At 42.1% G+C, this 12,698-nt stretch overlaps 2 protein-coding genes across 16 annotated transcripts in view; one reads left to right on the forward strand and one right to left on the reverse strand.

Annotated features, from left to right (window-relative positions):
• Positions 1 to 2,659, reverse strand: part of PIGP (phosphatidylinositol glycan anchor biosynthesis class P) — a 40,971-nt gene extending 38,312 nt beyond the window's left edge. For 3 of the 8 annotated variants that reach the window (XR_009262330.1, XR_009262332.1, XR_009262331.1), the window contains exons 1-2: positions 1,618 to 1,779; positions 1,099 to 1,202 (exon numbers count right to left, since the gene is read on the reverse strand). Coding sequence is in view for 5 of the 8 variants with exons in the window: in XM_058731980.1 (XP_058587963.1) it covers positions 1,099 to 1,180 (82 nt within the window). In the remaining 3 variants the exon portion in view is untranslated. Of the gene's footprint in view, positions 1 to 1,098; positions 1,203 to 1,617; positions 1,786 to 1,811; positions 1,888 to 2,450 lie in introns of those variants that run through there. The other 5 variants (XM_058731980.1, XM_058731981.1, XM_058731982.1 and 2 more) reach the window with 5 other exon arrangements.
• The window catches only part of TTC3 (tetratricopeptide repeat domain 3), a 130,154-nt gene continuing 119,379 nt past the window's right edge, over positions 1,924 to 12,698 (forward strand). For 3 of the 8 annotated variants that reach the window (XM_058731968.1, XM_058731970.1, XM_058731971.1), the window contains exon 1: positions 1,946 to 2,156. The gene's annotated coding sequence lies outside the window, so the exon portion shown is untranslated. Of the gene's footprint in view, positions 2,157 to 9,884; positions 12,555 to 12,698 lie in introns of those variants that run through there. The other 5 variants (XM_058731974.1, XM_058731972.1, XM_058731977.1 and 2 more) reach the window with 5 other exon arrangements.

Below are 12,698 nucleotides of genomic sequence, written 5' to 3' on the forward strand. Positions count from 1 at the left end.
GGAGAGGGGGAGAGGGGGAGGGGGAGGGGGAGAGGGGGAGGGGGGAGAGAGGGAGAGAGGGAGGGAGGGAGGGAGAGGGAGGGGGAGGGAGAGAGAGAGAGAGAGAGAGACAGAGAGAATCCCAAGCCAGTTCTGCCAGCGCAGAGGCGGAGGCGGAGCTCAAACCCAGGAAACCGCTACTAGATCATGACCCGAGCCAAAACCAAGAGTCAGATGCTTTACTGTCTGAGCCACCGAGGCATCCCCCCACATCCTTTAGAGGAGAGATATGGGTCCTGCTGTGTGACCGTGGGCACATTAGTGTGTCAGTGAGCATCAGTTTTCTTATCTGGAAAACCGGATCCTCCCCAGGGACTGAGCCAGATCCAGGATGTGAAGCACCCAGGCTTCTCTGGCCTAATTCTCTTCACTTCCTAGCTCCCACAGGCTGCACCCGCACCAAATTACTCACTCTACACCCTTCATTCAAAACCTTCCCACGTCTAGGGGCGCCTGAGTGGCTCAGTGGGTTAAGCGTCCCACTTTGGCTCAGGTCATGATCTTGCGGTTTGTGAGTTCGAGCCCCGCGTCAGGCTCTGTGCTGACAGCTCAGAGCCTGGAGCCTGCTTGGGATTCTGTGTCTCCCCCTCTGCCCCTCCCCTACTCATGCTCTGTCTCTCTCAATAATAAATTAACGTTAAAAAAAAAAAAAAAAAAAAAGTAAACCTTCCCACGTCTTGCTTCTTATTGGTTATTGTCGGGGAGAAAGCTAACCCTGATTTCCCAGGTTGATTTCATGTCGCTCTACTGGGTTCCCATGGCTCTTTTCACACTCTTAATTGTAAATTTACTTGTCTGCCTTGTCCAGAAGACTATGACCACTGGGACCAGGTTTTATCCACTTTGCAGTCCTGTCTGGTGCTATCTAAATATTTGTTGAGTTAAACTATTTACGCTGGTGCCTGGCATACACAACACCAAACACAACTTCCCTTCAGGTTTTCTTAAAGACATAGGTAGAAAAGAATCACAGTTCAGATGGGCCCATTCTAAGAACAAATGCAGTAATTTCCTTGTCCTTGAACACCAGAAAAAGGCCCTGGCCATCAAAGTACTTACTGAAGCCAAACTGGGAGCTTAAGAAAAGAACAAAGCCATAAATCGCTCTTTCTGGTAATGGCGACGGTGAATTTTCCACCATTTTCCCTGTGGCTTTGGACAATCTGTGGGAAAGAAACACAATCATCGTCAGTGATTTCCTCCCCCTCGTCACTGGTCTGTCGTAGCCTCATTGCTTTGCTATGGGCACAGCCTCTGCAGTTTTTTCCCCTAGCCTAAACCACTGCACGCGGCCAACCTGCGGACACACCTCCCAACACACACCGCTTGCACGCGCGCACAAGCCCCCGGACCTCGCGTGCGCGCGCACACCCTGCAGCTGAGGGGAAGGGAGCGCAGAGGAGGGACAGACGCCGCTCCAGCCCTGCAGGCTTCGCTTCCCTGCGGAAGGGCAGGGCAGGGCCGGGCTCCTCCCCAGGTTTGGGCCCCGGCACCCGGGGCACCCGGGACCGGACCCTGCCCTCTCGGAGGAGCTTCTTGTTTCTTATTCGAGGCTAGGGGTGGGGGTTGGCCCTCGACCTTGGGTCCTTGAAGCGTCCACTCAGGCCCCTCCCGACAGCTCGACCACCTCAGCTTCGAGTCCCCTGCGCAAGCGCTGTCCGGGAAGCCTCGTCGGGGGGGGGGGGGGGTGCGAGAGAAGAAAATCTGAAGGAAAGGCCGGGTCGCGATGGCGCTCCCCCCACGCCTCCCCGCCACCCCAGGCGCAGGCGCACGGCGACCCTCGCCGGCTTGCAGCAAGCCAGCACTGGGGAAAGCTGCATCGCTCCGCTCGCCGCCGCGGAAGGGGGGGGGCGGGGGGGCACGGTTACGCATGCGCGCTGCTGCCCACGTGATACGCCCGCCGCCTGCGCTGCCTCCCGCTCCCGCCCGCCCGCTGGCTGACGTGGAGGGCCCGAGGCGGCGGCTTCGGCGGCGGCCCGCGTCCGAGGCTCGCGGGCGGCGGGCCCCGGTGAGTGCACATCTGGCGCGCGGCGGGGCTCCCGGATGTGTCACCTTGTCGTGCTGCAGCCGAGATGCCCGGGGAGAGGGGCCCTCCACACCCCCCCCGTGGGTGTGTGGTGAGTGTGGGTGTGTGTGCGTCGCCCCGCGTCGCTAGCTGTGGTGCCCGAGGTGTGTCTGCGTGGGTCGGGGTGCCGGTGCGCTGGGGGTGTGGCCGCCTTTTTCGGCCCCAGTGGGTGTGTCCCCTTTGTCTTATGGTCCCCTTCTGCAAGCTTGGGCCCCTCCGGGCGTCTGTGCGAGGGTGGGAGTAGCCCCTTTGTGTGCGCATCCCCCTGCCGCCCGCGCACTCTCGTCTGGAGGGTGACAACCCTGATAGGCGAGGGGTCCTTCGGCCCGGGCGTGCAAGCACGCGCCTGTGTGTCCACTCTCGGCTTCTTTGTGTCGCGACCGTTCTTCTTGGCGTGGGCGCCTGTGGCCCGTGTGGGTGGCCCCTCGTTGTGTCACCGTCCCTCGCCGGGGGGTGCGGGTCCACTCCTCGCGTGGCCGCGCGTTCTGCAGTCGTGACCCTGTCCTGGGGGCATCTCCCGCCCAGGTGTGCGTCTTAGCGTGTACCCGCCCGCGTGTCGCGCCCGGATCCTGTCGAATGTATGATTCCCCCTTGTGCGCGTTTTCGTTCGCGAGTGTTCGTGAACGTTCGTGCACGCTCCATCCTCTGTGTTTTGTGTGCCTTACGTCTGCGCCACCTGCTTTCGTGAGAATGGCAGTCGAGTCCGGGGGTGGTGGCCTCCTTCCCCGGAAGGGACCAGGGAAGGGAAACGCTCCCCCCTCCCTTCTTTTGGAAGCATCCTCCCGCCCCCAACGCTGGTGGGAAGAGGGGAGACGGCAGCGGGTCTGGCCAGCTGCTCTATAGTGTTGACGACAAGTGTGGCCTGTCGAACCAGCCTGTTCCGGGGATGGAATAAGGGGGGAGCCAAGGGCCCAAAATCGAGCCTAGGCGTAGGCGAATTTTGGCTGGTACCCGTGCAGAGTGCCTTTTCCAGAAGCGCCCTAGACACCCAAAGCCCTTCAACTGCAGACTGCTTCCAAAATATACGTACACGCCAGCTGGGTAAATATATTTTAGCTGTTCCTGGGCATTCTTGATCATACTTAACGGTTCGTGTAGTGTTTTATGGCGTTCACATAAATCGTCACTTGATTCTGCCCAACACCCTGGCGAGGGGAGTCAAGGTAGACCTCTTACAGATTTTACTCCTCCCTTGGGAGCAGTTTCCTTATAGTTACAGCTTCAGTTAGGACATTTTTTTATTGCAAGAAATTTGCATTTTATCCTGAGCGAAATGGGATTTATTACAAGGATACCCAGGGAAAGAGACTTCAAACCCGTTAAAGACCCTACCTTCTACGCCTCCTCTTGCTCAAAGGTTCGTGCTCTGCGCTCAAAAGCTGTGTTTTGGTGTCTGTTTATTTCTGTTCATTTGTTCAGTTTTCTTACCTTTGCCTAATCTCCCTTTTTCTTTTTAACTTCTGGAATGATTCACACATAATATACGTAGGGGGATCTAACCAGTCCATGACCCAGATTTACAAATGTAATTATTTTGCCAGATTTACTTCAGATCCTTTTTTTTTTTTTTTTAAGAAGTAAAATTGCAGATATTGGAGGTGCTCCGAGCTCCTCTGCCTCCTCTAGAGGCAGCCACCGTGTTCCTATTTTATGCTTGATTCACAGTGAATCCGTAAACAATATGTAGTGGTATGTGTTTTAAATTTTAACGGTGTTAAATGATAAGTGTCTTTTGCAACTTGCTTTTTTTGATCAGCATAATATTTTGAGATTTATATATAAATAAATTGGATAATTGTGTTACCTTTGGTTCATTTTAATTACTGGTAAAGAATTCAATTGTATGAATATACCATAATCTATCCATTTCCTTATTGATGGATTTTGAAGTTGTTTCTGGTTTTTGACTCTAAAACAGTCCTGCAATAAACCTCTTTGTACTTGCCTGCATGTGCACACATTTGGAAGTTTGTCTAGGAAATGCACCTGTAGCAGAGTTGCTAGATAGGTTATGTGCATTTTCAATTTACTAAATATCACACAAGCTCTCAAGGTGGTTGTACTAATTTTCACTCACTGGTTTTGAGTGAGGACACCCATTTATTTCCTCACATCCTTGCTAATATTTTATGTTATTAGACTTTTAACTTTTTTTGTCTTCTCTTTACTGACCAGCTTCCTTGTACTTTAGTGTATGGCTAAATTTGCTTGCAGCCACCTTGGCTACTGCTCCAGCTCTGTGTCAGATGGGTTCATCTCTCACAGCTAATTTGCTCAGTCTTTATCTCATGTGGTCCTCATAAGTTCAATTCCAGTAAAAATTTATTTTGCACCTATGGTTGATGTAAAGTTAGTAATTTCCGTGATATGTATATGTACCTCTCTAGTGGCAGTTGAGGCGATTTAATTGCTTTTTAAAATACGATGAATGGTTTTGAAAAATCTTTTTTCCTTTTTAATGTAATATTTGATACAATCAAAATATATGTAACAAAATAAAGATAATAAAAAACAAAATATATGTAATATATATGCAGGTTATGAAGCAAAATAATAAAATGAATACCAATCAATACACCCAATCCAAGAATCAAAATGACCAATATCGAATGTACTCAACTCCAGAGTGACTACTATCCTGAATGGTGTCATTTCTTGCTTTTTAAATATAATTTTGCCAGATATATGTATATCCCTCAACAATGTATTGTGTGGTTTTTGAGTTAAAAAAAAAGGAATTCTGCATACAGTTTTCTGAGACTTGGTTGTTTCACTCAATGTTGTTTCTAAGAATCACTGATACTGAGTATAGATGTAAGTCATTTTTTAAGGCTGTGTAATATTCCACGGCGAATATAACACAGTGTATGCATTCTTCTTTGATGAACATTTTGGCTCTTTCTAGGTGTTGCTATTACGAAATTTTCATACATATCTTCTGGTACACAGTTGCAAGAATTTCTCTAATTTTCATGCTGGGGTGTATGACCCTCAGGGGAGTAATGAAGGTATTTCTAGGGAGTACTTAGGCACCACGGATATTAATGCCTCCATTTCTAGATGATTAAATTCCATGTGTACTCTTTCCTGACGTTGGTAACGCCTGAGGCCTGTAATAGAGGCCTCCTGTTGCTTCCACTTTCACCTTACCTTTCCTAGTAGCACTTCTACCTTAGATAAGGAAGGCATACCACTCATCCACGTGGAGTCTGACGAAGGCATTGTTCCAAGTGGAAAAACTCCATGGAAAACAAAGAGATAATTTAAAATCTAGTGTATGTTGTTAGAGAAAGCCTTTTTAAATCCAGGCACTTCCCATTTCCTCAAGACTGCATTTGCAGTACATTTTAACACTTATCTTCAATTATCAGTGTATATAGTTATTGTTGATCAGTCGTATGCAATAATACTTATAACAATTTAAGCCAGTGATGTGTCAGCTTTATTTTTAAATGTCACAAGAAATTCATCCTTTGCAATTATTTAAACTTAGACTGAGCATTTTAGGTGTCATCTTAGTGTGAAATGATTAGAAGTATTTTTTGTGGTTTGTGAGTAAAAAAAGGTTGGAATACCACTGTGGTGAGCTATTTGCTAGAAGTGAAATTGCTGGATTATGGGGTATGAATGTTCAACTTTACCAAATCGTTTTCTGAAGTGGTTGTACCACCTTGTACTTCGACTAGCAGTTTTGTCAATTTATATACTTGGACGAGCAGTGTGTAAGAGTTATGGTTGATCTGTATCCACTCCAACACTTATTATCATCATCAGATTTCTTTATATTTGCTGATCAAATGGGTATGAAATGATGTGTCATTGTGATTTTAACTTGCATTTCTTTGTTAATGAGTTTGAGCATCTTTTCATATGTTTATGAACGGTTTTCCTTTTGTGACATGCCTGCTCGTATCTTTTACCCATTTTTCTTTTGTCTTTTAAAACTAACAAATGGGTAACAGTGATCCTTTATTGATTGTATGCATTGTAAATATCTTCTTCCAGTTCATGGCTTGTCTTTTTACTCTTTATGGTGTATTTTGGTGAACAGAAGTTCTTAATTTTAATGTAATCTAATTGGAAACTTTACCTGGCCTTGGAATTATAAAGACGTTCTCCTATGTTTCTTTTTAGAAGTTTTAAAATGATGTCTTTCACATTTAAATTCATAATCCATCTGGTATTGATTTTTGTGTATAGTGTGAGGCACTGATCCACATTCATTTTTTTTTCCTCCATGTGGCTACAGCTGTCCTCATATCATAGGTGGAATTGTCCCTCTGTTCACCAGCATGGGTTTGTTTCTGGCTCCCTTTTTCTTTGCCACTTGTTTCCTTGTCTATCTCTGTGTTATACCACGCTGTTATAATTATTAATCCTATAGCTTTACCAGAAATCTTGCTATTTGGGGCAGGGGGTTTTGAGTCTCAGCTGTTCTTGGACCTCTGTTCTTGTTTTAAGAATCAACTTGTCACATGACATGAAAAACTCTTTGGGAATTAATTGGAATTATTGGATCACTTTGAGGGAGAATTGAAATCTTTAAAATTTTGAGCCTTCCTGTCTGAGAAAATGGTATGTATTTCTATTTATTTAGGTTTTTAATGTCTTTTAATTTGGTTTTGTAACTTTATACAGAGAGAACATTAAACATTAAAATATTCATTCTAATATTTCTATTGGTTTTGTTTCAATTATAAATGGTGTTATTTTTTAAGATTCTATTTTCTGTGTTTACTGTTAGCAAATAGAAATTTAATGGATTTTTATATTAGTCTTTAGCCACCCAATTGATAAACTTTTATTGTTTCTAATATATTTTCTGTAATTCTTTTGAGTTTTCTATGTGAATAATTATGTCATTGCAAATACACTTTTTGTTCTTCCTTTCAATTATTTTCCTTAAAAATTTTTTTCTTGTCTTAATATGCTGGCATACTTTTACATCTATGTTCAATGGAAGTGATGATGATGATTGTTCATTAAAAGTGATTGTAGTGGACATATACATGTCTCATTCCCGATTTTAAAGGGAATGTTTCTGCATTAAAAATATTTAAGTTCTCGGGGCGCCTGGGTGGCTCAGTCGGTTGAGCGCCGACTTCGGCTCAGGTCACGATCTCGCGGTCCGTGAGTTCGAGCCCCGCATCGGGCCCCTGTGCTGACAGCTCAGAGCCCGGAGCCTGTTTTGGATTCTGTGTCTCCCTCTCTCTGACCCTCCCCCATTCATGCTCTGTCTCTCTCTGTCTCAAAAATAAATAAACGTTAAAAAAAAAATTAAAAAAAAAAAATATTTAAGTTCTCGTAAATAACTCTTTATAAGTTAGGGAAGTCTTTGCGGTTTGTCACATGCTTTTCTGCATGGGACAGAAAAACTTGAGAGAGAGTATCTTGTAGTTTTTCTTTTTTAATCTGTTAAATGTAGTGGATTTCAGTTAATACATTTTAAAATTCTTAATTCTCTTTTGTATTCTTTACTGAGATAAACCCAAATTGATCTTAGTGAATTGTTTTTTGGTTTTGTTTTTGTTTTTGTTTTATGAACTACTGGATTGAGTTTGCTAATATTAGGATTTTTTTAATCTGTTTATGAGTGAAATCACATATCATTATTCTTTATTGACTATCTTGTCTGATTTTGGCATTAATGTTATGCCACCCTTATACAATTAAAGAATAGTTCTTTTTTTTTTTCTGTTCCCTAGGACAGTTTGGATTGGGGTGATTTGTTTCTTAAATGTTTGGTGGAATTTACCTCTAAGATCATTTGGATCTAATGTTTTCTTTGTAGAAAGATTGTAAATGGTTGATAATTTGGTAGTAATTAGCAATGGAATAATAGTAGGACTTCAAGTTTTCCATTGCTTTTAATCAGTTTTGGTAAGTTTAAGAAATTTGTCTTTTCAACAAAAACTTTAAGTTGATTGGCATCAAGTTCATGGTCTTGTCTTAATTTCTCCCCCCCCCCCTTTTTTTTTTAATGTTTATTTATTTTTGAGAGAGAGGGAGAGACAGAGCATGAGCAGGGGAGGGGCAGAGAGAGAGAGGGAGACACAATCCAAAGCAGGCTCCAGGCTCTGAGCTTTCAGCACAGAGCCCAACACGGGGCTTGAACTCACAAACCGCGAGATCATGACCTGCGCCTGTGCTGAAGTCAGACGCTCAGCCAACTGAGCCACTCAGGTGCCCCTCTTAATTCCCTTTTTAATTTATGCTTTATCTGTAGTTATGTTCTCTTTCTCATTTGTTTTTATTTATTATTATTTTTTATTTTGGAAGAGAGAGAAAGAGAGTGCAGGGGAGGAGCAGAGAGAGGGAGAGAGAGAATCCCAAGCAGGCCCCATACTGTCATTACAGAGTGTCGATGCGGGGTTCAATCCCACTCACCTTGAGATCATGACCTGAGACAAAATCAAGAGTTGGTGCTTACCTGACTGAGCCATCCAGGCGCCCCAACCCCCTTTTCTCATTTTGAGTATTTGTGTGTGACTTTTCTTTTTTCTAGATTAATCTTGCCAAAAATTTGTCTATTTTACTAATCTTGGAAATGGATTAATTTTTGGCATAATTAGTTCTATTAAATTTTTGTTGTTGTTCATTGACTCCTTTTCGTTTATTTACTTCCATTTTCTTTCTTTGGGCTTATATTACTTTTTTAACTTAAATTCCATGTTTAACTTAGTAATTTCCAGCCATTGTTATTACCTAGTATAAGTGTGTTAGGCTGTAAACTTAACTCAAAATTTATTTTTGCCTTAGCTAACATTGTTTAACTTACAATGTTTTCATTAACTTTCAAATCTAAGTACTTTAAAATTTTCATTTTGATTTCTTCTTTGATGTACACGTTTTAAAATTTTCTTTGAAACATGTAACATGTTTTTTTAATTTTCAAAAGTATCTACATTAACATTTTTCTTTTTGTTATTCACTCCTAAATTGTGTTATCAGAGAATGTAGTATTTTGTCTTCCAAAAAATGTTTGCTTGCTCTCAATTTGTGGCCTTGTACATAGTGAATAATAACTGTTAAGTGTGTACTTGTGACAAGTATGTGCTTTCTAATTGCTATGTATCTGTTAGATCAAACTTGCAAATTGTGTTGTTCAGACTGTCTTTATTAATTTTTGTTTCACTGGTCATTAATTGAGAGAGATATGTGCAATCTCCTGCTATTACTTTCTAACTGACTTCCTATAGTTCTAACAACTTTTCTGATGTGTGGTGAGATTATTTGATTAGGGATGTAAAAGTTTAACATTATTTTCTTGATGGATTGAATCTTTTCTATTATGCTGTGATCCTCTCCATGCTTAATTTAGCTTTTTGTGTTAGTATCTATTTAGTCTATCTCACCTTCCTTTTGGTGGTAATTTACCTGGAATATCCTTTTCCTTTATTTTGCTGTCACTTTTTTTATGCCCTGACATTTTAGGTGTCTGTTACAGAGCATATATTACTGGATTTTTCTTTCAATCCAGTCAGTTTATGTCTTTTAGTTGGTATTTTTTTTTTTTCGACGTTTTTTATTTATTTTTGGGACAGAGGGAGACAGAGCATGAACGGGGGAGGGGCAGAGAGAGGGAGACACAGAATCGGAAACAGGCTCCAGGCTCCGAGCCATCAGCCCAGAGCCTGACGCGGGGCTCGAACTCACGGACCGCGAGATCGTGACCTGGCTGAAGTCGGGCGCTTAACCGACTGCGCCACCCAGGCGCCCCTAGTTGGTATTTTTTAAGAAGTTAGTTCAAGTCTCTTGGTAGCTCAATTTTTATATAAAATTATTTTGATTTTATCCTTGTTCTTGAGAGAGGTTTGATGGGTATACACATTCTAGGTTGATGGATTATTTTCTGTCCACATGGTGAAGATATTATTCTACATGGAAAGCCTCCTGTGCGTTTATTTTTGCTACTTTGAAGAAACTTCTTTTTCTTTTGGTTGCATTGGATATTCTGTCTTTGGTGCTATGTCATTTCCTTTTTAAGTCTAATGGAGATTACTTTTTGTTTATCCTCTTTTGGATACACACGCTTCTTGATTCTGAATTTTGTTGGATTCTGAATTTTGTCTTTCAAGAGGTCTAGAAGATTCTGAGCCTTGTAATAAATATTGTCTCTTTGGAAATTTAGTTGAATGTGTATGCATTGAACTGTTTCCAGGTTAGGTATTTTTCATCTTTCATAGTTTTCATTTCCTTGTTTCCCTATCAGAATTTACAGTGCTGGGTAATTTTAGCAGCCATATCTTCTAGTTCATCAATTTCTCTTCATCTGTGCTTAGTCTTCTCTATAATGCGTCCATTTTTTTCCTTTTACTCTTAACCGTTATATTTTTTATTTGTAAAAGTTCCACTTGGTTCTTTTTTCAGATACATCAAGTCTTTCTTTCATGTTGCTTCCTCATTTTTCTGAACCCATGGGTATTCTGTGGACTGTATCTGGCAGTCCCAATGTCTGATGTCTTTAGGGATCTAAATTTATTCCTTGTTTTTTTCTGTTGTCTATCTCTCATGTTGGGTTGTCACCTCCTATGCTTGATGATCTTTGGTTATGAACTCTTTGATTGATCTTTCTCCGTGGGATCTTGAAAGTTTGATTTGGAGGTCCTTTTCTTCTGATAGGATTTGTATCATGTTTGGTTGGGAGCCAGGGAGTTTACATTGGACCACTTTCGGTGTCTTCACTTTGCTTCTGGCCCAGGGCTGTGTCCGTTGCTGCTCTTGGCAATACTACTTGTAGCTCTTGACTCTCAGCTTTAGTTTTTAGCCAGAGGTTTGTTGCTTTTGCGGGGAAGGGTGGTTTTAGACATTCCTAATTCTATAAGCTCAGCAAAATTTAAAAAATTTTAGAATCGAGGATCTACTTTGTTTTGCAGTGAGAGTCCCCTATTAGTTCATTGTAACTGATGGTTTTAGAAGTCCTTTACATTCTTACTTGAGTGTATTAGAAAAAAAAAAGTCCTTCCAAGTGTAAGGTTTCTTGTGGTATCAAATTTTCTATTAAAACAAGCTTAGATCTGAGTTAAAAGTTGAGTTATTCTCAAAAAAATACTGAATAACAGTAGTAGAGGTAGCAAGTGGAGTTAGCAAAGTTTTCTACTTGGGGAGCGTGAATAAAAAATTTGGCAAGTACTGAGCTAGGGAATCAAGATGAATAGCGCACAGCATACCTTCTCAGCCTACAAAGATAAGCCTGTGATGACCAGTGTGAGAACTGCTGTCAAAAAGATGTGGGCAGGGCGCTCTGGGCTTATGGAGAAGAGGTGCAGAAAGGAACTTGGTAGTAGTAGTGAAAAGATCAGGAAATGCTTCCCAGACTGGTAGGCCTTAGGTGGTTGTAGAAGAAGGTTTGTTTATGAATCAGAGGCAGTTGAGTATGAATGTCTTCTGTGTTGCATGTTGTGGAGTGACTGGAAATAAAAGCAGAAACAGGATTATGAAAGACCTTCCAAGCTGCAGTACGAAGTTTGGACTTTATTCTGAAGGTGAAGGGAAGCTATTGAATGATTTTAAGCAGTAAAATGTTACGATCAGAGTTTTAGAGAGTGCCAGGTTAGAGAGTGCCAGGTTTGAAGGCAAATCACCAGCTGGGAGTCTGCTTGTTAAGTTAGTTCAGAGAAGAAAAGATGAAGCGAAAATGAAGGTAGTGTCATTGGCATGAACAGGTGTACGGGTGCTAATTTTAGATTTCATAGGTGGGTAGAAACGACAGGACTTTGTGGTCAGATGGAGAGGAATGTTGAGAGAGACTGGGGAGTCCAGATTGCCTCCGGATCGCTGGTTTGCTTAACCATGTGGCATGTAGAACAGTTGACTGGTAACATACGGAAAGAGGAGAGAACTTCGTTTCATTTGTTTGTTTTTGAAGAAAAAGATAAGTTTATTTTTGAACTTAATCTGAGAAATTTGTGGGACATCTTGTTGACGGGGACTATAGAGATGCAGTGCAGCCTGGAGGAATTAGAGACTTCGGCCTCTGGCCGTTTCGGCCGTTGTTTGTTTCAGTGCAGTTTGAGATAATTTAAAGTGGCACATGGATTCTGTAATAGTTAATAACTTAATGTGTATGAAAAATGTAAACTGTATGTCAAATCTGTGATATCATGGATATTACCACTTAGGCCAAGTGAGCCCAATAAAAGAGAACTACTAAATAAATAAAAATACATGTGATATGTGGAAATGGCAAAAATCATGGTGAAGCTGTGCAAATGATGGAAGTGCAGAAAGTACTATTTTGAAGCCCTGGGTATGGTGGATGAGGTCACCGAGGAGAGAGTAAGCCTGAAAAAAAAAAGAGAGGTGACATTTGGGTGGCGGGGAATGGAGAAGAAGAGCCCATGGAAACTGAGGAAAAGCAGCCAGAAGAATAGGAGGAAAACCAGGAGAAGATGGTCTTTGGAGTCCATATGAAGAGTTCTGAGAAGGAGGAAGTGGTCAACAGTGTCAAGTAAGTTGTAAGCTGAAAAGTGCTCTTTGGACTTAGCAGTTAAGGTAGACCGTTTAGCTGGAAGCATCCAAACAGTGGATTTTTTAAAATATGCATCTAATACTAATGTTAACAATAGCTGATATTTATAATATTTCCTATATG

Source organism: Neofelis nebulosa, chromosome 5 (genome assembly GCF_028018385.1).
Source record: "Neofelis nebulosa isolate mNeoNeb1 chromosome 5, mNeoNeb1.pri, whole genome shotgun sequence".
Classification (NCBI taxonomy): domain Eukaryota; kingdom Metazoa; phylum Chordata; class Mammalia; order Carnivora; family Felidae; genus Neofelis; species Neofelis nebulosa.